This window comes from Aureobasidium subglaciale (genome assembly GCF_000721755.1).
Source record: "Aureobasidium subglaciale EXF-2481 unplaced genomic scaffold scaffold_9, whole genome shotgun sequence".
NCBI classification, from domain to species: domain Eukaryota; kingdom Fungi; phylum Ascomycota; class Dothideomycetes; order Dothideales; family Saccotheciaceae; genus Aureobasidium; species Aureobasidium subglaciale.
The window spans coordinates 711,350-735,495 of record NW_013566986.1 but is presented as its reverse complement, the minus strand read 5'-3'; the positions used below and the strand labels follow the sequence as shown (position 1 = coordinate 735,495).

Genomic DNA, 24,146 nt, shown 5'->3' with positions numbered 1-24,146 from the left:
GCAGTTGGTTCAGTTCAGATCCTTCATGTAACCCAAAAACCGAGCCCCCCACCCGATCAACGCCTGGCCATGATGTAAGAGCCGTCGATGGACCGACCTAAAGTGATCAAATATTCGATATGCCAGGCATGAGCAGCTCGATGCAATTTCCCAGCATATCACTCGCCTCATGAAGTAGTTCCCATCTAGTCTTACCGAAGATCTCTTTCAGGAGCATCAACAATCCCAAACATCCGTTTCTGTGCTTGACGAGCTGCAAGTCATCGGCCGATTTGACCCCTCCAACGCGGCGAAGAAAGCCGCGCAAGTCCCTGAATTGGATCTCGGGTGTCCTGAGGGTGTATGTCGGTAACGGCGGTGCTATAGGTCCGTCCAAGCAGAAGCCATAAGTCCATACAACTAGTGCAGCAAAATAGAGCACCCAAGGCCGATTGAGCAGATTGTCGTCACGAGCTGAGTATGCAAGTCCTTGTGCATTATATTGTGGTCCAGAGGCGCCGTCGCTCTCCGGTAATAGTACGGCTGACAAAAAGCGTAGCGCATAGAACACTGCATCACGAGCACCGTGAGATGGAGCCCAGGTTTCTCGCAACTTTTTTGAAGCTGCCGCATGATCGTTGACCGTAATCACGCGTCCCAGTGAGCGTTTTGCTCCAGCAAGGATTTGGCAGTCAACAATGTCCACATACATTGCCATTCGGGCAAGGTGATGTAGCACAGTACGAGATTCGAAGACCTCCTCCTTATCCATAACGTCGCTCAACATCCGGTCATACAAGTATACCGGTAGATTGGACGACGACTGAGCCAAGGAAGCATCGAAATCACGCCTCCAGAAGTCACAAGCAGAAGCCAGCTGAGCACTCCAGCTTCCTTGCTTTCCAACCCCGATCGAACTTGCTCTAACATCTTGCATCCTCATGTGCCAGCTTACACTCATGAGACCTGCCATGATAGTAACCCGGCCAAAGGTATTGGTCTGCACATGTTGACTGTTGAGCGTTTTCTTCAACGCTTCAAGAAAGCTCATCGGTCTATAACCACTGAGAGCAAGGCTGTGCTCAAGACTGCGTACCTCGCTCCCATTTTGAGCAGCCCATAGCGCCTCATCGCATGGCAGAGGGATACGCATCTCATGGGCGACCATCACGGCTGCGTGACCAAACATGGTCGCATGGGTAGTATCAATGATGAATGCTGCGAAGGCCGTTCTCCGCGTAGCCTCGTTGCTAATCCAGTTGTTCCACCACTCATCCTTTGTGTTCCTGCCACAGGTGTTGACAGAGCCGTTCGGCCCTGGAGGAGTCCTGGTTGGGTCAACATCGTAGGGTGCAAAATCCAGTGCCGCTCGTCCTACTAAGGAGCTACCTCGCCTCATCAGAGTGAGGGTTGTGCAATGATGTACGTGTGCTCTTTGGTGAAGCGTCGTGGTGGAGAACATCTTCTCGAAAACTTCTAATAGCAACAAGGCTTGGAAGATCCAGAGTTTTGCAGGAGGTAGGAAGTCCGGATCTTCGAAGATCATCCGGCGAGTATGCCATGCAAGAAATGAGGCTAGTTCGGCGGATTCCTGAGTAACCTCATAACCATAGGACGGCTCCAGACAAGATGCTCCTAGTGTCATCATGGCTATGAGTAAGAGGTCCGGACAGGTTTCCGCAGAAAACGTAGGTCTGTGCAAAATCGGTAATTGTGGGTGTATGTGAAGCCAGAACGAGCTGCAGAATACTTGCATCATTCGCAAGCTCAACACATGTGTGTCTTCGTTGTGGTCGCCGCTCAAGGTCTTCTCCCTTTGCGCAGTCACATGGATATGTCTGCCGTCTCTGAACTCGGAGCTTATCAGATCTAAAAGCCGCTGCCTACGATGTTCCGAGAGAACACACTCCGGCTGAACGCTATCTTGTTCAGTCTTTGCGACCGATTTCGGACGAACCAGAGGTTCGAGGTATATCTGACTATTCGATGATTGCATGCTCTCAAGTGGTATATGCGACATTGAAGCTTGGCTGTATGATGCTTGCGTATGTGGTGAAAATACTGCGGTCTGGTCTCCTTCAAAGAGCCAGCTGATGAACTCCGCACCAGGTATCTCTGAAGGGGATGGCCCGTAGTTCTCGTTGAAGACTGGAACAGTGGTACCTGCCGGTAAGTTGTTGATTGTTACAGGATCGTGGAAGCTCATGCTCTGGTAATGATGTAGGCCCCCTTTGGAAAGATATGAAGTCACAGAATCTGACCTGATGCCAACTGGCGAAGACACCTGCGCACTGTATGGGGTGATAGATTGCGATGAATTAGGCAGATTGTTAAATGCTGGTGGCGATCTAAGACTCGACCCATTGGTCGGCGAGGGATAGGGTTGAGGTAAGTAAGCTCCTGAAGCATTGCCGAGCGGTGTGAACATATTCTGCGTTGAGTTGAGATGATACATATCCATGGAGAGCGTTGGGGGTATGTTGGGTCGAGCAAACATCGCGTTGTTCCCCGCGTGGCGTGCATCGTTGGCACGACCATTCATAGCCCCTGGAGCTGCTAGAATCCCAGAATTGTCTGCGTGCCTCATATGGGAGACCAGCCCGGACGCTATAGACTCGCTCATAGAGTTCGAAGCATGCTCATAATGGCCATTACCTAGCGCTGAAGAGAAAGAAGCCGATGGTATAGTGGAGTTGAAGCCGCCTTCGTCGGCCAGACGGGGATCAAGGACCATCGGGTTGAAGTTGAGCACAGGCTCGTGCGGTTCGGAAATGGTTGCTGGCTCAACATCTCGTGGCGCAGGGCTATCCGAACTTGAAGTGGATGTTGTCGGTCGGTCGTTGGGGGACAATCCTTGTTGGACCTCGACAGCATTAGATGATCGGAGCTTGCCATGCTTGAAAGCATCTCGGCGATATAGGTGTGAGTTCTCTTTGGTGTGCCTCTCCCTATGTCTTGCACAAAGGTCCTGGCGGACAAAATGGCGATCACAGCCCTCGAAATCACAATTGAATATCTGCTTTGGAGCATCTAATACATGTTAGCAAATCTACCTGTTGGTTCTGATCCTTCGCGGGCTTACGATTTAGCTGGTGTCTGTAGAGATGCTCAGCACGTGAGTAACTCTTGTCGCAGCCTTCTTGAGGACATTCATATCTCTTGTCCCTGGGCTTGCTAGCAGTCCTTTTTCTTTTAGCAGGCCGAGCGGTGTTACTTTCCTCGTCGGCAGGTGTTTCGTGCGGCTCATTGGATTTGACCGTGCCCTGTCGACGCTGAGGTGCGTTGGTTGTTTTTGATCTCATGATGGTCGTGAAAGGTGATTGTACCGAGGCTGTTTCAAACTCTAGGAATGCATAAGCAAACCACCTTGCAGAGGCCAGTATGTGTCAAGTGATACCATGAGGAAAACCCGACTGCTGTTCGTGAAGAACTGAGGGCCAGAATGTAAAGACCGAGTCCAGCCACGCGAAATGACGAATTGCCGCTGATAATGGTCTCTCGTGGTACTTTACATGTGCTCCAACCCCGGATAAATGAATGCGGAGAAGGAAAGCTTGACGCGGCAGACGGGTAGGCTTCGATTCGCCAAAGAGGTCTTGTCAGGGCAAGAGCGGCTGTCGACAGCGGGCGCAGACTCGAATGGAGAAACAAGGAGCACGATCAGTGTTGAAGACAAGTCGACGGATCCCGACGACGTGATGTGCGCCGCCATCACGCGCCCGCCCGCTCGACACTATCGCCAAGCACGCGGCCTCATGTGTGTGTCGATCTTAATGGCAGGATTATGCGGTCACGTGGAGAGCTATACATGCTTCTGAAACAGCAGCTTCAATGCTCATGTAGTTGATTGCGTACGTACCGTCGCCGGATGAATTGTATAAGCCATGTGCTTCCGACGCCTGTCCCCGTGTAATTCTGCCATATATGCGCCTTGGTCCCGCTGGATGCATGCCGTATGAGAAAGTTCAAAAGCACTCGCTACCCCGTGACGCTTCCAAGCCTCAAGTAGATGTGTTGCTGTTCTTGCTGTAGTACTCAGCATGTTGCTTCTCCTGCTCTTCGTTCAAGGTGCTCCCTGTCGGCGTCTTCTTGAGTCCGGACCAGAAAGCCTCCCTCTCACGCAGCAAGTCGTTGCACCAGGCCTTGACCTCTGGCAACTCAATCTTCTGGGCAACCCATGAGAACTCGCCGAGATCGATGCGACCCTCATTGGAGCGCTCGTACTCCATCATCTGGAGCAGAAGCTCAATCTTGTCGACATCATGAACGAATTTGCTCTCGAGCGTCTGACTATCCTCGTATTCCTGCCACACAGCGCGCATCTCTTGTCCTGATAGACCACCACCGACCTTGCCGAGTAGGGTAGAGCAGATGTAGTCCATGGTCTCAGCCTCTCTTCTGTTCTTCTCGGACTTTGGAACACCATCGACGGGGGTAATGTCTCCAACGAGAGCTTCGGCCATGTCGTGAATGAGGGCCATTCTGGTGCAGCGTGGTACATCGAGACGAGAAGACAGGGAAGCGGGGCAGAGCATGGTGATGATGGACATGCGGTACATGTGGTCGGAAATGGATTCGCCCTGGCTGATACCGAATCTGCGCCAGCCCTCACGCTTGGTTGTCTTTAGGCGTTCGAGAAGATGGAAGAATGGAACGGGGGAGGCTGAGTTCTTTTCCAGCGGTGCCATGGTGGAGAGGACCGTCTCGGGCGTCCATTGCGAGACTTGACTCGGTGTCGAGAGTGTGGACTCTGCGCGAAGAGTCAATGAGGCTACTTTTCAGAGAAATGCATGTGACAGCAGGGCGAACATACTGGCCGACAAGTCAGTCTGATGCGCGTCTTGAGCAACGCTAGGTGCCATGATGATTTGAGATCTTTCTTTGCTCTGCTTCGTCTTCTGTTGGAGATCTCTTGACAAGTAGCGATATAATGATGTTGTAGCGGTAGAAGAGTGACGATAATGAACACGCTCTCAGTTATAGAATACTGGAATCAGGCAATTGTTCCACCGCGACGTTTGTCGGCTCAAACGCCAAAGTTGAATCGGTCTCATGCGGCGAAAGCCGGGCCCTCATGCTGCTATACCTCAGGTAGACACCCCCCTACCCAGCATCATCATATAGATGCAAGATGGCATACGATACCTTGGAGCGGCAGTTAAGAGATTACTGAGATGGGTGTGACATGCTCATAGTCTCTTAGAAGTGTGCCCAGCTCTCTGCACCGTACGTTGAGCACCAACATTAGGGTGCAGCACTGGGCGTCGTTACCGACCTTGACCGATGTTTACTTGGTCCTTTGTTGATTGGTCCTTCCTCGCTTGTCAACTCGAACGGAAGCCAGCATCGTGCATACCCTAGGGCCATGGACTGCTTCTAGCTAGACTCAAGAAGGAACCTGGACCGACTGACATGTCTCGACCCGATTCGGTGGCTGCGTCGACCATTAATGCCAGCCATGCACCGAGACCGCTGGCTGCTAAACCACGCTCAATGTCTCCTTCGAACATTTCGCTATATGTTTCTAACCTCAGGCTCTTGAATCTTGATCAACGACAAGATTGGCCCGAGATTACTGTACGGACTTTCGATACTAAAGATGCACTTCAGAATCAGAAGAAGCGCGTATCGTGCGTCGAATGGTCACTCTACCGGCTCTTTGAGATTTGGGACCGGGAGACCACACGCGAGGTAAGTCAACTTCTGTAGTCTACAGTGTCATCCTTTGTTTACGTGGAACAGAGACTACAACCATTCTTCCCACCCTTGGAGCCTATTCAATCCCTCAACCTGAGAGCTGCATTGTTCAGATGTCTCAACGACCTGAAGAAGAACGATGTTCTAGGCAGAGAAGCTACGCTACGAAAGACGATGCTTGACGATTGCAAGGGCGACAAGTTTGAAGAAGTTTTGCTCCTCTTCTCCGCTGCTGTTGTCCGTAAACAAGTTCTCTCGGCTCGACGAAAACAGCGACTCTCGATTGGGAAGCATCTTGCTCTCGCGAAACAGCTGGATAAGCAAGACCTGCTTACATTCGGTCCTCTCTCCCTCGCCTATCGTGTATCTCTGACAAAGAAGCTTCACAGCCGAATCGCTCTGGATAGCACCATTGACACCTTCCGCACATCATTGTATGAGAAGACGAATGATTATCATCAGCTGCATCTCACACTTCTTGAGACTCGAGATTTCTCTAGCGGTGCCCTATCACAAGACACCGAGAAGTCTATCAGACGCGAGCTCCGCCAGAATTGGATCGGCAGCGTAGAGGGCTGTGATGCATTGTTAGCAGGAGCTAATGTTGCTTCCTCAGACGCGTACATGGACTCCACTTTTGAGGACCTATGGCAGCATTTCCAACAAGGCACATCACCTCAAGTACCTCCTGAAAACGTGTCTCTGCTCGAGACGTTACGATCTCGCGTCGTTGAACAGAATGAGCGCTTGCGTCTGTGGAAGATGTACAAGGACGTGTTCGAAGGGAGTAACAAGGCGGTCGATCCTGCTCGGAAATTGGCTGTTTCATCCTCTCAGGACCCCACAGCGGCGGCTTACGGACTTGACATCTTCAACAAGCATAAGGGTGTGTCTGTGGAGCAGATACCTGCTGAAAATACGACGGATATTTCCCGGATCGATCTCATGGTGGACTACGATCAAGTTGTGCAAGATATGAAGCACTGCCTGGCAGATGTAAGCAAAAAGAAGCGCGGACAGCCGGATGGAGCCTTGTCTCATACAGCACCCACCGCCACTGATAGGTTGCGTCGGACAGACACAATGCCGAGGCAACTGCCTATACAAGTATTGCTTGCTGGCTCAAAGGAGCCTACGGAGGATCTGTTCTCGCCTCTCAAGCGACCGCTTCTTGAATCGACGAATTCAACGCCGATCAGTGTGCGTGACGGGCCCCACAGGCCGCATCCCTTCTTGCCTCGAACCCACAGTCAACCCATGAGCACACCTCAGTCTGTAAGGAGTGAACACAGTCGCTCCTTCGATCGGTCCACAACGATATCCTATGGCTCTGCTTTGAGGCAACCCACATTCACGGATGCCAGTCCTAGTGTACAGAGAGCTCAGGATCAATGTCTCGAGACAGACACACTTGACCATCAGCCCGGAAGAGAGGAGACACCGAGATACAAGGCCTCTTCTGCAGTCCCAGTGGGAATGGACTCGGTCTCCACAAAGCCCCAAGACTCCGATGATGTCCCTGCCACTTCTTTAGAGCACCGATTCGATGCCATGGATCTGGACGAGCAGGCTCAACCGCAGTCGCCATTAAATCTCCCAGACTTCTCAGCTTCTCTATCCTCAAGCCCTCCCGCGCCCATCTCCAGACACGAGAGTCCACAGGCCCGTCCCAATCTCTCGGACCGAGCTCGTCTCTCCATGTCTTCCTTCCGCAGCAGCGAAAACGGCTGCCCACTACCTCAACCGACACCCGGGGCCTTTACCTCACCGCCAGATCACGAATCAACAATCACGCAGTCCAGACGTACTTCCCTTGCCGACCGCGCCCTAGCATCCATGACCCAAGCCTCCCTACATCCCCAACCCCAACGTGCAAAAACGACCAAAGAACTTCCTCGCTCCTCTTTCTTCCCTCTCATATCAACACAAGAATTCTCCACTCCCATCAAAGGAGGTAGGACCAGTCTGGGAGGTACAAGAGATACTACACCCAGAGATAAGTTGTTTGAGCAAGACGCAGAGTATGCGAGTGTGTTTAAATCCAGACCCAAGATCGCGATGAGCCCTGTTATCTCTCCGCAATTTGAGGCGGAGATGGAGGAGGCGGAGGATTTCAGCTTCGAAGGGGTTGACGGGGAGGGAGAGGAGAGTATGCTGAGATTGCAGAGTTCGCCATTGGGCAAGTTTGGGCTGTGAGAGGTGGTATCATGTTTGTGTAGGAAAGGTACAGAGGCTATGTTTTGAGTCAATGGCCTTTTGGACTGCAGTGAGAAAATGTATTCAACACAACATCATGTTTAGGGCCAAGTAGTTCGAAGAGAAAGTGAAATGTAGTATTAACGTTAAACTTCTGTTTCGCGATTGCATCATCGACGCGACACTCACGCGTGTTTGTCTGACGTCATGTGTACTCATCGTCGTGGTCGAGAGTGCGGTATAGGCCCTACCGGGTGTAAGTCGTCCTTTCAAACGAACCAATATGAAAACATCAAATTTCGACATTACTCGACCACAACACAACTGATCGACCTACAAATGGCTCAAAGTATTTGGTGACATACTGCGAATGTAAAAGTCTAAGTATATCTACACAAAAGTGTTCGTGGCAGCTGCTATATCCTCGTCGATGTCGGGAAAGCTTGTAAGGGGTACGACCCTGTCTCATAAAATCCCGGTGGCTGGAACCGTTTTTAGCAATGACACAGATTCGATATTCAAACCTTCATTTCGCCATGGTGCTAGCTTGCAAAAGTGGCTGGTGTAGTGGCTTTACGAGGCAAGTGTGATGAATTGATGCGGTTGAGATGTTTTCGTAGGTACGACTGAATGAATATCTATGCTTTACTCTAAAGCCAGCCTCCCCAAGCAAAAAGGGTATGTTAACGAAGAAGAGGAAGATTGAGGTGGTTGGGTGTTTTGTAGTTGGGAAAGCAAAGATACGCCCTGTCCATGCTGATTGCTGTGAGAGCCAGAAGGAAAAATGCCATGTACAGAAGAAACACCACCTTTGAAACTCCTCTGTTGTAGCACCCGCAAATGATAACGCCATACACCTGTTCTTGACGGAGACTTGAATGGAGTCTATGATGCGAAGACCCGAACATTGAGGTCGACGCTGCCTGTAGCAATAACGCAACGGATGCTGATCTTCGCTGCCTCGTCGCCTGGTTTCGAGCCGTTGGCATCACCGTTGGCAGCAACAGCATCTTTGATCTGGCCTGGTGCCCACCGCATACTGCTAACGAAGTGTCCGTGGGCATCTTCGATGGTCTTGACACATTTGCCTTCTTGCGACAAGTCCCAGCAGCGTATCGTTTTGTCGTCGGCGCAACTGAGGAGGTACTTTCCTCCAGGGTGGAACAGCAAAGCTCTCACCCAGTTGTCGTGGCCAACAAGTGTTTTGATCAATGTGCCTCGAGCATCCCACAGCTTGATGAGCTTGTCGCGCCCAGCTGTGGCAACGAATTCGGCGGAGCTGGTGGCTGGCGGAGCCTTCTTGAGGCCTGCCATGGACGCAAGGTGCGGATATGCAGCCGCTGGAGCAAATGTGCAACACTCGATTACGTGTTCGTGACCAACAAAAGTGACCTTAGCATCGCCCGACTGTGTGTCCCACAGGCGTGCAGTCTGGTCGTTTCCGACAGAGAGAAGCCAACGTCCGTCGAAGCTTGGTGCAACATCGCGGACCCAATCAGCGTGTCCACGAATAGTCTTGACGCAGTATCCGGTGGTGACGTCCCAGATCCTAATGGTCTTGTCTCTACTAGCACTGGCCAAAAGGTTTCCACTTGTTGGCGCGCCAGCAGCACCCGAAGGTATGAAGCGTACCGCCGACACACTATGATCATGACCGGGTAGAGTGCGGATGTTTTTGTATTCGTCGCTTGGATCCCACAGCTTGATGGTCAGGTCGGAACTACAGCTGGCCAGAAGGGTGCCTCCGCGCGGACCGCCGTAGTCGATGTCGAGAACACCCTTGGTGTGACCTTTTATTGTCCTTTCGAGCTCACCAAGCTCCCAATCCCAGATCTTGATGGTGGCATCCTCTGATCCTGAAGCCAGTGACGAGAAGACGGGATGGAAGGCGACGCATGTGACGGGTTGACGATGGGATTGGAGAGTATGGCGCGCGGGAGATCGTGGTAGCCATGTGGCCGGATCCTGATTGCGACGCGACAGGGAGGTAGGGGTGGCGGTGTCGAGCTCGGTCTGCAGAGTCGTGTTGCGCGACTCCAGGTCCATTATCTGTCGGAGCATGAGCGGGCTGGGCAAACAAGACGCGTTGTGACAGAGGCATTGTGGCTCACCTTCTTTTGCAATCGGACAACACTAGTCCACTTCTTTTCGAGGAGACCCTCGTACTTCTTTCGCGTAGCATCGTCGAAAGCGTCGCCAATGTCGAGCTCGTCGCGGAGAGATTGAGCAGTGTTTGTCAAGCCGGCGGCGGTGAGGTAGGCAATCAGTGACTTGTGGCTATCAGCACATCAGCCAACAGCTTAGGGGAAGGTCGCAGGAGACGGACAGTTCTTCAGCCTGTCGCTGAGTCAAGAGATTGGACATTGTGGCGGTTGCGCATAACAACTCTTTCGAGCAGTGGCTGGTAGCAGGTGCGTTGGCGGGGCTCGCTGGAGTTTGGCAGGAGCAGGAGCAAGAGCAGGAGCTGTCAAGCGCGGCGGTGAAGGGGCCGTGAACAAACAAGACAGGGGAAATTGCAGGTTTCGGATTCGAGCTGCTGGCAGAACGAGACAATAGGGAAGGCACGATGCTGCTGAGTGGCCGAGTCTGTCCAGTTGTCGCATGCTGCCCGATGCCGTCAGACGGGGATCTGGGATTTGGCTTGCGGCTTTGCGAGACTGTTTGTTGTTGTTGTCAGGCCGTCAGACTGCAATATTCTTCCATAGTCGCATCCACACTCCATGACGGGACCAACAACTTCGTCTGCTGTTACGCCCTTTCCGAATCATTGAAAACCACCAAGAGAAGACGGAGCGACCATAGCTGTCGTCACTTCTCCATCGGATCCCGCATTCCGTCGTCGACTATTCTTCCTCTGGACCCACGACCCATCCTTGGACCAAACATAACCCATCTCCGCCAACATGGCCGAAGAACAAGAAGATTTCAGCAAGCTGCCCTTGGCCGACCGCTTCGTACACAAGAACTGGAAGGTGCGCAAGGAGGCCTACGAGACTGCGACGACCGAATTCAAGACTGCACAACCAAGCGACCCTCTGGTCAAGGACTTTGTCGCAGACTCCAACATCTGGAAGGGCGCTGTCGCAGATGCAAACGTTGCTGCTCAAGCCGAAGGTCTCAATGCGCTGAATGCCTTTCTCGAAATCGCCGGCAAACCTGGCTGCACTCGGTGCGCTACACCCTCTTGCTAGCTCTGCTACCTTGGCCGCCCAGCTAACATATCAAATCCAGCACGCGCAATTCTACAATTCAGCCCATCGTCGAGAAGGGTGTGACCGGTCGCCCAGCCGCGAAAGCCGCTGCCATCGAGGCCCTCCTTCTTTACGTCGAACTTGACATCGCCGACCCCGTCATCGAAGAGCTCATTCCCCTCCTTTCTGCAAAGACGCCCAAGATCATCGTCGCTGCCCTCCAATCTCTCACTGCCATCTACCACGCCTACGGATGCAAGACTGTCGAACCGAAACCCATCATCAAGCTCCTACCCAAAGTCTACGGTCATGCAGACAAGAACGTACGCGCCGAAGCACAGAACCTTACTGTCGAACTCTACCGATGGCTGAAGGATGCCATGAAGCCCCTGTTCTGGGGTGAGCTCAAGCCTGTCCAACAATCGGACTTGGAGAAGCTGTTCGAAAAGGTCAAGGACGACAAGCCAACACAGGAGAGACTTCTCAGATCTCAACAAGCTGCACAAGAGGCTATCGAGGAGGCAGGAGAGGCTCCGGCTGAAGATGCTGAAGAGGAGGAAGAAGATGCGATTGATCTGGAGCCAGAATTTATGGCGGTCGATGTCATGTCAAAGGTGCCTGCAGACTTCAGCGACCGTCTCAATTCATCAAAGTGGAAGGACCGTAAAGAGGCGCTCGAGGAACTCTTCACCGCCGCCAATCAACCTGCTATTCAAGAGGGCCCATTCGACGATGTCATCCGTGGCCTTGCAAAGAGTATGAAGGACGCCAACGTGGCTTGCGTGACAGCCGCTGCAAACTGTGTCGAAGTGCTCGCAAAGGGTCTGAAGAAGAGCTTCTCAAGATACCGTTCCACAATCATGTCGCCCATGCTCGAGCGTCTCAAGGAGAAGAAGCAGTCCGTTACTGACGCTCTTGCTGCCGCTTGTGATGCCGTCGTGTCTGCCACAGGTCTGACCGACAATCTTGAAGAAATGCTCGAAGCTTTCAAGCACAAGACTCCTCAAGTCAAACTCGAATCTGCTCGTGTCCTTGTACGCTGCTTGAAGAATCTCAGAGAGGTGCCTCCGCCTGCTGAGCTCAAGCCCATGTCAGACGCTGCCAAAACTCTGCTAGCCGACTCCCAAGCCCCACCTAGAGAAGCTGCCGCTGAGATTCTTGGTACCTTGTGGAAGATTATGACCGACCGCAACATGCTTCCTCACCTCGACGGCATTGACGACATCAAGAAGAACAAGATCATGGAATATCGCGACAACGCGGAAGTCAAGGTGGTATGGAAGCCCAAGGCTGCTCCTCCACCCAAGCCAGCAGCGGCTCCCGTAAAGAAGGCCGCTCCTGGAAGAAGACCCGCACCTGGTGTCAAGAAGGCTGCCCCGGCGCCCGTCAGACCTGCTACACCGGAGGAGTCCGCTGCAGCACCGTTGGCTGCTCGCCCAACAAGCCGACCCGGAGTCAAGCCTGGCCTCAAGTCGGGCCTCGCAGCTCCTGGATCAAAGATGTTGAGAAAACCTGGCTTGGCTCCACCGGCTGCTTCACCGAGGAGAGCTCCTGTTGAAGATGTGGACATGATGGACGAGGACCCGCCCACGCCAGCTCCAGCACCGCGCTCGGGTCTTGCAGCACCTCGTAGTCTTGCAGCCAGACCATTAGGCAAGCCGACTAACTCGTTCAGCCAAAGCACAAATGAGCCACCTCAAGAATATGCCCCCCCTCCACAGGCGGCTCCATCAGTATTGAGCTTGGCGGAAAGATCAGAACTATCGGATCTACGTTCAGAAGCCGAATATCTCCGTTCTCAAAATAGTGAACTCCGAACGGACAAGATGAGGCTCAACAGTCAGATTCACGAACTACAAAACCAGAATGCGCAACTCATCGAAGACCACACTCGTGATGTGCTGGGCATCAAAGCAAAGGAGACACAATTGGTACGAGCGCGCAGTGATGCTGAAGCCGCCGAGGAGCGTGCGGCCGGTCTTGCTCGCGAAGTCGACAGACTGAAACGTGAAGTGGCTCGTCTCGGTCGTGTTGAGCGTGACAACAACCACGACGTACAGATGCATAACAATGGCTACTCTGAAAGCACAAACGGTATGAGAAACTACGATACACCTATGGGCGGCATGGGCCCACCTCGATCTCAATTCGGACGCCAAACTGGCGGCATGTCCTACTCATCCTCACAATCACGGGAGCCTAGCGGCGAGACAAAGGAGCACTACGACGCAGCAGCAGCAGGACTGGAGCGCATCACAAGCCCTGTCAGCGGATTCAGAAGCTCCAATGCAACTTCGATGGATCACTCCAGCAGCGGTCGTGCTAGCCCCGCGAGATCTGGTTTACAGCGCAGCACCAGCGGTAGTAGACCTGGCAGTAACTTGGAGCAGAGCCATGGTGCAGGTCTGGGTCTCGACTCTGGTATGCAACGATTGTCAGTGTCGAGGGCGCAAAGCGGTGAAGGCGCAACTGGTGGCGTTGAAAGTTGGAGACGTGCTGCAGAGGTGACACAAAACCTGAAGGCTAGAATCGAAATGATGAAGGTAAGCATACTCTCGCCGCCAAAACACAAAGACCTTGATACTAACATGACTCTTCTCTAGGCCAAACAGCAAAGTCTCCAGCGTAACCATTGAGGATGAGTGAATTTGCTATATGATCAAAGAGCATGGCAAGGAGTATGGCAGGATGGCGTCTTTTCTTCGATACCTTTGACTTTATCGTCTTCTGTGGCATGGACATTGGAGTTTTCCTTGCTTAGATCAGACATGGTTTCAAAAGGGCTCTCCAAATAAGCCCTATCTCCTTTCTGTTTCACATCTGTTCCACCTCTGCGACAAATTGACCTTTTGTGATTCAGCGTGGTAAGAGGTCTGGAAGTGGTTGCCGTGATACATTAACTTGAGGTATTGTCTAAACCATCCATCACAGCACCACGGTCTCGGATAAATCTCACCTTCGATACACCGAAATATTGAATGAAGAGCCTCCATGCAAACAATCTAAACTTGGAAAGAGGCACTCGGCAAGAAAAAAAGAGAGTTTTTACGGGAAAAATACACATCTACTTGTCTACTTGTATACCTCTTCCTCCCCCCCAAATGTCCGATGCAGAGATGTATCCAAGTAACTACTACTTTTCCGACTGTCTTTTCAGCGCCGAACTGTTCCTTATAAGTATCTGTGTATCTGTGTATCTTTGTACATGTCAGCTTTTTTTGTCTTTGTTTTGTTCTCTTTTGGTGTGACTTTTGTGACTTTATGGATAGACTTGTGCCTTTTTTTGTGTGGCCTGCTTCTTGACTCATGTCAGGGTTCTTGTAGGAAAAGGTTTGAGTTTTTCGGAAAAAGGGATCGAGGTTGGAGGGGACCTGATAGGCAGGGAAGAGGGAAGTATGCATGTAGGTCTCTTTTGACGTCGTGTCTTGGAAATCGTGAAGATGTGTTTGATGCGATTTCTGCAATATCATGACCGTTTCTAAAAAGAATCTCCAGACTCGATGTTTTAGAGACAAAAGCTTTCAAGGCTTGCGACGAGGAAGAGAACAAGTTGGGAAAATCTGGTCATGAGAAGTGTCTAGAAAAAGCAGTGATGGTTCTGTACAACCCTGATTTACTTAAGTCTCTATCCAATCCAGGTACAAAAAGCTCCGCCTTGTGGCTCATAGAGAAAACACGAAAATCCACCCACACATTGGAAGAAAAGGTAAGGTTCGGATAAGCAATTGCTTTAGTTCATCTGCCCACCCTTTGCAGTACAAGCAACAGCACTTCTAGCATTAGTGCTAGTGATCGTCACTGTAACCGTGGGTGAAGAAGTTATGGTCTTGACGGTGGTGGTTGAGACGGTCATGACAGTCTTTGTCGTGGTGGACTGTTTGAGCATGACGGTCACCACAGATAGGGTGGTGGTGCCGCTCTTTACTGTGACGACTGGGGGTGTTACGGTAGAGGTGGCAGTTGCGACGGCTGAGGAGACAATTAGTTACTTTTCCAAGGGGAAGAGGAAAGACTGGAAACGACTTACAAGTTGAGGTGATGGTGGTTGCGACATCGGTGGATACGGAAGTGGAAGTAATGTACAAGGCCTGGATGAATATCATTAGTTTCTTGTCTTGCAATGTTTCTCCAAGACAGGTTTTTAGTGGATGAAACTTACAGTGTTGAGCTCTGTCACGGTAGTGGTTGCAGTATCAGGAGCACGTTTCTGGATCTTGTCGTTCGCTTCTCTTCTAGCCTTACGCTCGGCAATTCTAGCTGCACGGTCAAGTGGCACAGCGCGATCGAACAGACCACGACGGAATCTGGCAGCTGCGGTGGAAGAAGCAGTAGTATCCGTAGATAGAGCCGCTGCAGTGACCAAGCTGGGTGTGATTGTGGCAGTGGGGTCAGGGTGTTGTGCAGTAGTAGGTATGGAGCAAGTGGCGGTCTTTGTCTTGGTGATTGCGACTGGCTTCAAAGTGTAGGCAGTCGTCTGGAGAGTTGCTGTCTTTGTCACCACGACTGTGGCACTGGCAGGTGTGATGGTCACAGTAGGAGACTTTTGCATGATGTTAGCTGGGGTTGACACAGAAAAGTATCAGATCAGCTAAGCTTACCTTAGTCACGGATGCAACACTCGTGGTCTTTGCTAGCAGTGTGGTTGTTGAAATGATGGTCGATGTTGCAGTGATCAAGACAACCGGCGTTGTGGTTTTGAAGATGGTCACCGTGGGTGTGTATGTTATCGTGGAGGGAATGCCAACAGTGAGGTAGAAATCACGCTCATATGCAATAGGATCGGCATCTCCGTTGTTTGAGATGATCAAGACTGACCAATCGCCAGACCAGAGTTGATTCTTGTCCATGGGACAAGTCGATAGCTGCGTGACATCATCAGGTTGGAGAGGTGTATCTGTGCATTGATATTCATCGCCATTGGGGTCGACGAGAATGTTGTTTGCAACATCATTGCCACAACCCTCGAAGAGCGAGGCGAAGGTGAAAGCGTCCGGTGAGCTGATATTTTGAAAGTAGTTTCCGTTGCTCTGGAAGTCGATACCATATGAATCACATGACTGTGCGAGCGAACGAGAGCCCAGAAGAGCAGTAGCCAAGAAGCCACTGAGTCTGAGAATAGACATGTCGAAGTAACGTCGCACAAAGTCAACGATATTAAGGATGGGAGTAAACGAGAGGCAGATGAAGCGGTGGATGCTGATCAGGTTGGGGTCGGAGCATCTATTAATCTAAATCTTCATCCTCCTGGGTGGACAAGCTGAGACGGACTCACCGTGCCATGGATCATGTAAGATCTCGCTTCTGCTAGCTTGTTAGAGAATGCCCGACGACGGTCTCCGTATCACGCTATCGTTCATGGCCTCTTCGGGAAGCGGTATAGCAAGCAAGATCGGACCTGTGTTCTTGGATCCTGACATGGGTAGAGCAGGAAGACCCGAGCGCGATTCGCTAAGCGAGATTTGAATGAGATCCATATTGGTCTGGAAAGTGCACTAAAGACGGCGCATAGACTTACTGCAGCACTTCCCCCGAGGAATGAATACCATGATCGATTCTCTCAACCAGACTGGAAGAAGACGATGCCAGGATTGTTGGTAGGTTACGCGTGTCTATTGAAAGGCGGCATCGCACAATGGACGTTTGTGGTGGAGAGGCTTTTCCGGCAGTAGAGCCTTGCATGGAGAGACTCGATAGGCCTTTGTTCACGGGCCCTGGCATCCGAGCTGCTCTGTCTCTTTTGATCCAAGGCGTTGGCCACGTTAGCCAAGATCCGTTCCTGGACGTTGAGCTGACACTCGTATGCGGTGAAGCGATCTTCAAAGTTCCCACATGTGTGGAGTATGCTCAATGACATGGATTCGTTGGCATTCGATATCGATGCATAGTAGGGCTCGGGATAGCAAATGTTGGTTTGACGTGTGCAGAAGCCGGACTTCGTGTGGGGGCTCCGGACCTTGGGTGATTTGAGACCTGAGAGGTGCGTGCAGAAGCGGACATTTCTCGTGATGCGGCTCTACAACCGGAGGGCTTGAGACGTGACCAAAGTGGGATAGGTAACACAGCTCTGCGCTCTCGCTGCACCGCAAGGCTGCTTAGGGGATGGAATCTGATCGAGCGATAGAAAACCTACATCATCTTGCCGGATTGGGGGGATCCAGATTTAGACTTTTGCTCTGTGAACAGCTGCGAATGGAGAATTGAGCGAACTCGTTGATTGCTCGCGTGTAGATAGTGAAGCTATAGCGCAGCAGCCCGTGGTGAGGACGTTTAAAGGGACCATCAGCTATAGAAATATGCCAGATATGAGGTCGAGATCGTCTGGAGCAAAATAGAGCATGATCGGCACCTACAATGAGGAGCCAGGAAAACAACGCGCCCTGAAAGCTGCGCTTCGGATACTGTACTTGCTCGTGTCTAAATCGATGATGAGGTCCCGCTTGACGAACTTAGCCGCCAGCAAGACGCCAGCAAGACGCCAGCAAGCCACGAAACCACGGAAGTTTCTGGCGAGATCTTTCCAGCCCCAAAGACAAACAGACGTGAGGTCTCCACTAGGTATCTCCAAGTCCGACACTCGCAACTCGAGCCGGAGAGTCTTGTTGGCAGGAAACGACGTTCACGCACGGTTTTGTGCATCATGCCAAGTTGATCCCCGCATGCCACGAGCTTGGGCCACACATGGCTCACCTCGGGTCATGCCATCATCAGTGACAATTCTTCGGTCTGCCTCCATCGCGGAACGAGAGAAGCTGAAGAGTTCAACACCTCAGTCATCAGCCGAGACCGAAGTCAAGGCAAGGCACTCATCCTCCGAACGTGCTGCACGAACTATTGACACCCTACCCAACGAAGGATGTACGTGCCTTGTAAAGGCATGCTGACAGGTACTGACCTGGATGCTATTTACGGCAGCTACAGTACGAGGAGATCAATGCAGTATATCTGAAGGCAACGGCCGATTGAGGTATTCTCCGTGTGACTTTGCAAATGAGGCTCTCAGCCCTACGTCTCTGTATACACATAGAACCGCTGACTATAGACGACTTTTGGTTCCACGACATTGAAGCCAATGCACAATATGTTATTGTGGACGCGATCTCTTCAAGCCAATGCAATCCGCTAAATAGATGCTGCTTTACACGCACAATATATTTGGCATTCCATGGTGTTGGCATCAAGTCACTGTACGATGAGGATGCGACGCCTCCCCCAAAGCCGAGTCCGACGCAGGCATGCGACTTGTGTGTACATGAGTACGTGCTTACTCTGCATCATGCGAAAGCTTAGATGTTGCCAAAAACCTCCCCGCGCGTCAGATCGGGTTTTGCTATGAAATCTCCCATTGGCTCACACGACTCTCGTCTCACCACACATCATGAATGTGTCGCTCCTTCCGGCCTGACTACGCGACCCAACTACGAATTCATCCTGCACATCTCCTTGCCGCATACGCATGTACATGGCAGCTGCGAGCCTCACGGACAGAAAGTCGACTCACCATGTTCGTTCTGGGAAAGGAGCCGCTTCGCTTCCATGCCGTCTTCTGCCCTGCCCAAATGTCAACACCACAATCAATATGGGCCAGGATACAAAGCCAAAATCTTCCGAGACCTGCAACCCTGTTTGATCCTTGCTTAAGCCGACTAAGATCTTCGGGTCTCAAGCTAGCGCCACCGGGATGTCCAGTATAGCTCATGTCCTTGCTCACCGGGTGAGGTCGTGGTTTTCACGGCCAATGTGAGCAACGAGCTGATATGCAATATTCAGTTCTGCTAGCCTAGTCATGATCAGTCTTGGTCTAGAGCTTTGCGGGTTAACCTGTTCGCCTCCGTGTGGAGAGCATTGTGTGGGTGTGCAGGGTCAAGCCAATATATATACGAGCCTCGAACCATCTGGTCAACTCGGATTATCCTTCATCACTCGTTGAAACTTCTCAAACTACCTCAATCGTTCTCGTACCTTTCTCCTTTTGGTCTGGTCGCAAGTGTCTCTATACATAAACCCGGCTCTGACTTACAGCCATGCACTTCCAAAAGCTCACTGGCCTCTGCCTCTTGGCATTCGCCTCGGTCTCATTGGCTGATGCGGTACCTGAGGACCGCTATCTGTGGGGAGCTGATCGTATGGGCAAAATGATTCGTCGTGCGACGTCTACCAGCAAGACCTCGTCAGCATCCAAGGCGACCTCGACATCAGCAGCGGTAAAGGCCGCCATAGTGTCATCATCGTCATCATCAGCACTGTCGAAGGCCTCGTCTACTACCGTGGTCTCGGTCTCTAGCAGTACCCCAGTCTCATCTGCCAGCAGTGTATCCTCATCCTCATCCACATCCTTGGTGGCTGATGCTGCTTGTACCAACGGACCAAACTCTCGTCAATGTTGGAGCAATGGCTACAGCATCAAGACTGATTTTGACTTGAAGCACCCTACCACGGGTAACACTAAATATTACACTCTTGAGATTACCAACACCACATGTAATCCCGATGGCCAGAAAGATCTGGAATGCTACTTGATCAACAACTCCATGCCTGGTCCTACGATCACCGCCGATTGGGGCGACATGATCCAGGTCACCGTCAAGAACTCTCTCCAGAACAACGGTACCAGTCTCCATTGGCACGGTATCAGACAGCTCGGTAGCGTGGGTGCTGATGGCGTAGGCGGTATTACGGAATGCCCTATTGCTCCAGGACAGAGCAGAGTCTACACTTTCCAAGCAACCCAATTTGGTACTTCTTGGTATCACAGCCATTACTCGTCACAGTATGGTATGGGTGTTGTAGGCCAGATTGTAATCAACGGTCCTGCCAGCTCTAATTATGACATCGACCTCGGAACTTTGCCAATGACCGACTTTTATTATGATCTTGCAAACAACGTCAACGAAATAACTCTTCACAACCTTCAGGCAAATGCACCACCACCACCTGGTGATAACATCCTTGTTAATGGTAAAGGAAAGAACAACATCACCGGTACCATTACTGGGTCTTACTCCCAAATGAGGCTTACCAAAGGCAAGAAACATCGTCTGCGCTTGATCAACACCTCTGTCGACAACGCGCTATGGGTTAAGCTCGATGGTCATAGCTTTACAGTCATGTCAGCCGACTTCATTCCTATCAAGCCCATAACTGGGCAAAATTGGCTCCTGCTTGCTGTCGGCCAACGGTACGATGTAGTATTCACCGCCAATCAAACACCTGGAAACTACTTCTTCCGTGCCGAGGCCGCTACTGACTGCTTCAGTGGAAACAAAAAGGGCGGTCGTGCTCTCTTCACCTATGAGGGCCAAACTGTCACCGAACCTACTGATAGCAACGAACAACCCGCTGGAAATGGTTGCACAGAGCTCAATACCGTTCCTTACTGGACTCAGGCTGTTGATCAGACTCAGTACAACGCCCAGGTTAAGACTCTTTCGACTGGTGTCGCACCCGGCCTCACTACCAACGGACAGAACTTCGCGCTTTGGCACTTGGACACTACAGCTATGATGGTCAACTGGGATAAACCGACACTTCAATATGTCTTCGAAGGCAACACCAGCTATCCCGATCCATATGCAGTCATCGAGATCCCTAATGAGGGTCAATGGACTTACTGGCTCATCCAGATGGGGCAGCAGAACCCACCGCTTCCCCACCCTATCCATTTGCACGGGTGAGCATGACGTTGTATCGGGCTTGTACGATGTTTCCTTACTGATGCTCTACAGACACGATTTCTTTGTCCTCGGCTCAGGAGCCGGTGTGTTTGATTCTAGTACCGCCGTCCTGAACTTCGCCAATCCTCCTCGTCGCGACACATCCATTCTTCCTGGTCTCGGCTGGCTCCTTATCGCCTTCCCAGCGAACAATCCTGGAGCTTGGTATGCAACAATGTGTTGATCGTGGAAGACAAAGCGCTAATTGTGTATAGGCTCATGCACTGCCACATCGCGTGGCACATCTCTGAGGGTCTCGGTGTTCAGTTTATCGAGGCTAAGAACGCGATCAGCATGCCTGATCAGGCCACATTCAACTCCCAGTGTGACAGCTGGAGATCTTACTCCAAGAACATGGCATGGCCACAGATCGACAGTGGTCTTTAATCCATTCGACCTATTTCTTATAGATGTGGAGAGAAAAGAAGGGTCAAGACGATCGATTTGCATCACCGAATTTCTTTCTTATCGAGCAACGCGGCTTTTTGATATAGGAGTGTCGTCTAAGATGACGGGACGTTCTGTTACATACGACCAGCTATGGTCGAATACTATTTCGTTTACCCATCCCTTCTACTTTGAGGTTGTTGCTCATACTGCCGTGATGAATGATAGGTATAGATCGTGTTAACATAGATCTTGGCATTGCGCTCTCACTTCCATTGTATGTTTCGCCAAGTATAGATCACTTCCACTCTTGGCTCTGTAGCGTACGCTGCAAGGGTTTGTCGATCTTTGCATCGAGTCTTTGTGCCTCGTCGCTTCTACCTGTCCGCTACGGTCACAGGCTCTTCTACCGCGTTTGTTCTGTCCGACTAGAAAGTGACATGTTCTAATCTTGATCAGTCTAATACTAGTGTACCATATTCAGGTGCCTGTCCAACCACTCCGACCTCCGCGACATAATCCTGCCAATCGCTGAGAAGTTCAGCAAGCTTTTCTTTGTTGTTTTCTGAAATATCGTTGAGCTCTCCAGGATCGGCCTTCAAGTCGAACAACTCCCACTTCTCTGGGCCATACGGGGCAGGGATGTATGTCGCTTTCCAAATGCCTTTTCTCACGGCAAGTCTTCCAAAGAGCTCCCAACCCACTGCGGCATTCTCGCTGTGAATCTCGTTGGTGGCAGAAGAGAGATATGGTACCCATGATTGCCCGCGGACTGGTGCAACTTCGTGACCCTTGTAAGTTTTTCCAGGGTGCTTTGCCTCTGCCAAATCAAGCAGGGTCGGATAAATGTCCATCACAGTAGCGAAAGAATGCTCAATGTTGGTATCCTGTGACTTTTGAGCAGTCAGAGCAGGATAGCGAAGGATGAACGGAACACGGATGCCTCCTTCGGACGAAAAACCTTTGTACAGTCTCGATGGTGCTGTTGAAGAGTTCGCCCAATGAGGACCATACCAAACATACGAGTTTCCTCGGCCGATGTTGTCTAGACTGTTGTCATAGTATTTCGCAACGTGAGCAAAGATGTCGCCAGTAATGAGAGGCAAAGCTTCCATCAGCATACCCTCAGCTCCATTGTCAGACATGAAGAGAATCAGCGTGTTGTCTAGATCACCAGTCTTCTCTAGCTGTTCTATCACCTTTCCGATCTGATAGTCCATCCTCTGTACCATACCGGCAAAGACCTCCATTGTTCTAGACGACGTCTTCTTCTCGTCTTCTGTCAATGTGTCCCAAGGCTGAGACATTGTTCTTCCTGTTGGTGGTGCGACAGCTGGATGTGGGATCGCATGTTCAGGAACCAGTCCAAGCTTTTTCAGACTGGCTAGTCGTTGATCTCGAAGATGCTCAGGTCCATGATCGTAAACACCACGATAAGCGTCAACGTCCGCCTCTGGCGCTTGCAAAGGCCAATGAGGTGCCGAGAAAGCCAAGTACGCGAAGAAGGGTTTATCACCATCGTTCTCCTTGTGATTCTGGAGATATTTGATCATTTTGTCGCCAAATCTATCGGTCGAGTAAAAGCCCTCGCCAAGATCCGAAGGAGCAATTGCCTTGTCATCTTCAATATAGAAGACTGGCGTACTTTTGAGGATACCGGGTTGATTATCTCCTTGCTCAATTTGCGGCTCATAGCCGTAGTGGTTGGCCGCACCTGGTAACAACGAGTATGACCGATTGAAACCGCGCTTGACAGGCCATCGGTCGGGTGATAATCCCAGATGCCATTTTCCCGACATGTAAGTCTTGTATCCGTGGTCTTGCAGAACTTCGGATAGAGGAGCTACACGATCGTTGAGATATCCTTCGTAGCCAGGCTTGCCCTTCTGGAACTCTTGCAAATTTTCCTCCATAGCTCCGATGCCAGCGATGTCTGCATGTCTATCAGCATATGCCCAACCGTGCCTCAAATTCATATTGCTTACGGTTGTCAGTGCCACTGAGAAGCATGGATCTGGTAGGTGAGCATGCTGCTGCTGCATGGAAGTCTGTGAATCGCAAGCCTCCATCGAAAGCCAATCTGTCGATGTTCGGTGTCTTGATTTCACTGCCAAACGCACCTATGTCCGAGAAACCAAGATCGTCTGCGACAATGACGAGGAAATTTGGACGAGACATTTTGAATGACTGAGTGGGGAGTGGAAGGCACGAAGCTAAGGAGACGACCTACAATAATGCCTTTCTCTAGGGCATAGGGCATCCTTTGGCGACTGCCGTACTCAAGTGTCCGGCATCCGACGATCGGTCGTTGCGCGGCTTACGATCTTACCAGCGTGCTCAAGGAGTATGCTCCACCCAGCGTATCATTTCCCAAGTTGAGGCTGAGCGCGCTGTCGTCGTTGTCGACTTACGAACGCGAAACAAGGAAGACGTGACGAGCTTTACCCAAACAGGAAATCGCGCAGTGTGGGGTAGAACTGGGGCAGGCCGAGTGCGACTAGCTGCTCTCGACCTCCTTCACCTGCATCACATACTGTTTGCATCGAATTTATCAGGAAGCATTCGCCTTATCCATTGAAGGGAGTCTTGGACCTTGACTCGTTACATTGTTATCGAAATCGCAATGGTGGTAGCAACAGGTCCACGACAACTGCCTATCTTTCAGACATCACGACTTTGGACGCTAAAATGGCATCATCAGCATCAGAATCCTTCACACCAACCACATGTGTGCGATCATAGAACGAATACTTTGACCACCATTATGGCCAATCAACAAGGAGAGTTTTCAAAATCTGGAGACACATGCTGATCTTGCCATACCCTGCCTCAATCACATCATCCTAGCGATAATATCATTGTTGGACAGACCAGAACAAGCAGAGCATCTCTCAGGGTGAACACAATTCAGCAAATGGATCAATATATGCACCATCTTTGGGTGGACTTGCGTGCTAGAGGAAGCATATGCTATATATCGAAGCTG

General features: G+C 51.2%; 8 protein-coding genes across 8 annotated transcripts; 3 read left to right on the top strand and 5 right to left on the bottom strand.

The window, feature by feature from the left end:
• Nucleotides 1-106: 106 nt before the first annotated feature.
• On the bottom strand, nucleotides 107-3,281 carry AUEXF2481DRAFT_65216 (uncharacterized protein; the record flags this gene model as incomplete). The annotated part of the gene is made up of 2 exons (XM_013488820.1): nucleotides 107-3,009; nucleotides 3,062-3,281. The coding sequence occupies 2 exons, from the start codon at nucleotides 3,279-3,281 to the stop codon at nucleotides 107-109; spliced, it is 3,123 nt and encodes a 1,040-aa protein (XP_013344274.1).
• A 376-nt stretch (nucleotides 3,282-3,657) lies between these two features.
• AUEXF2481DRAFT_693467 (uncharacterized protein) lies at nucleotides 3,658-5,116 on the bottom strand. Its single transcript, XM_013488919.1, has 2 exons — nucleotides 4,793-5,116; nucleotides 3,658-4,729 (listed from the first exon to the last, which is right to left on the bottom strand). Exons 1-2 carry the CDS (start codon nucleotides 4,839-4,841, stop codon nucleotides 3,981-3,983), a joined length of 798 nt encoding a protein of 265 aa, XP_013344373.1. The 5' UTR covers nucleotides 4,842-5,116; the 3' UTR covers nucleotides 3,658-3,980.
• Nucleotides 5,117-5,128: 12 nt separating this feature from the next.
• AUEXF2481DRAFT_39700 (uncharacterized protein) lies at nucleotides 5,129-8,024 on the top strand. Its single transcript, XM_013488780.1, has 2 exons — nucleotides 5,129-5,670; nucleotides 5,722-8,024. The coding sequence occupies exons 1-2, from the start codon at nucleotides 5,392-5,394 to the stop codon at nucleotides 7,870-7,872; spliced, it is 2,430 nt and encodes an 809-aa protein (XP_013344234.1). The 5' UTR covers nucleotides 5,129-5,391; the 3' UTR covers nucleotides 7,873-8,024.
• A 585-nt stretch (nucleotides 8,025-8,609) lies between these two features.
• On the bottom strand, nucleotides 8,610-10,337 carry AUEXF2481DRAFT_693336 (uncharacterized protein). Its single transcript, XM_013488918.1, has 3 exons — nucleotides 10,199-10,337; nucleotides 9,984-10,149; nucleotides 8,610-9,921 (listed from the first exon to the last, which is right to left on the bottom strand). The coding sequence occupies exons 1-3, from the start codon at nucleotides 10,234-10,236 to the stop codon at nucleotides 8,758-8,760; spliced, it is 1,368 nt and encodes a 455-aa protein (XP_013344372.1). The 5' UTR covers nucleotides 10,237-10,337; the 3' UTR covers nucleotides 8,610-8,757.
• Nucleotides 10,338-10,625: 288 nt separating this feature from the next.
• AUEXF2481DRAFT_693324 (uncharacterized protein) lies at nucleotides 10,626-13,837 on the top strand. The gene is made up of 3 exons (XM_013488917.1): nucleotides 10,626-11,041; nucleotides 11,104-13,606; nucleotides 13,667-13,837. The coding sequence occupies exons 1-3, from the start codon at nucleotides 10,776-10,778 to the stop codon at nucleotides 13,697-13,699; spliced, it is 2,802 nt and encodes a 933-aa protein (XP_013344371.1). The 5' UTR covers nucleotides 10,626-10,775; the 3' UTR covers nucleotides 13,700-13,837.
• A 956-nt stretch (nucleotides 13,838-14,793) lies between these two features.
• On the bottom strand, nucleotides 14,794-16,186 carry AUEXF2481DRAFT_29261 (uncharacterized protein; the record flags this gene model as incomplete). Its single annotated transcript, XM_013488721.1, has 4 exons — nucleotides 14,794-15,032; nucleotides 15,091-15,151; nucleotides 15,223-15,603; nucleotides 15,662-16,186. 4 exons carry the CDS (start codon nucleotides 16,184-16,186, stop codon nucleotides 14,794-14,796), a joined length of 1,206 nt encoding a protein of 401 aa, XP_013344175.1.
• Nucleotides 16,187-19,084: 2,898 nt separating this feature from the next.
• AUEXF2481DRAFT_4796 (laccase-like multicopper oxidase) lies at nucleotides 19,085-21,160 on the top strand (the record flags this gene model as incomplete). Its single annotated transcript, XM_013488648.1, has 3 exons — nucleotides 19,085-20,730; nucleotides 20,786-20,938; nucleotides 20,989-21,160. The coding sequence occupies 3 exons, from the start codon at nucleotides 19,085-19,087 to the stop codon at nucleotides 21,158-21,160; spliced, it is 1,971 nt and encodes a 656-aa protein (XP_013344102.1).
• A 1-nt stretch (nucleotide 21,161) lies between these two features.
• Nucleotides 21,162-23,532, bottom strand: AUEXF2481DRAFT_107934 (uncharacterized protein). The gene is made up of 2 exons (XM_013488916.1): nucleotides 23,146-23,532; nucleotides 21,162-23,093 (listed from the first exon to the last, which is right to left on the bottom strand). The coding sequence occupies exons 1-2, from the start codon at nucleotides 23,336-23,338 to the stop codon at nucleotides 21,616-21,618; spliced, it is 1,671 nt and encodes a 556-aa protein (XP_013344370.1). The 5' UTR covers nucleotides 23,339-23,532; the 3' UTR covers nucleotides 21,162-21,615.
• Between the last annotated feature and the right edge of the window lie 614 nt (nucleotides 23,533-24,146).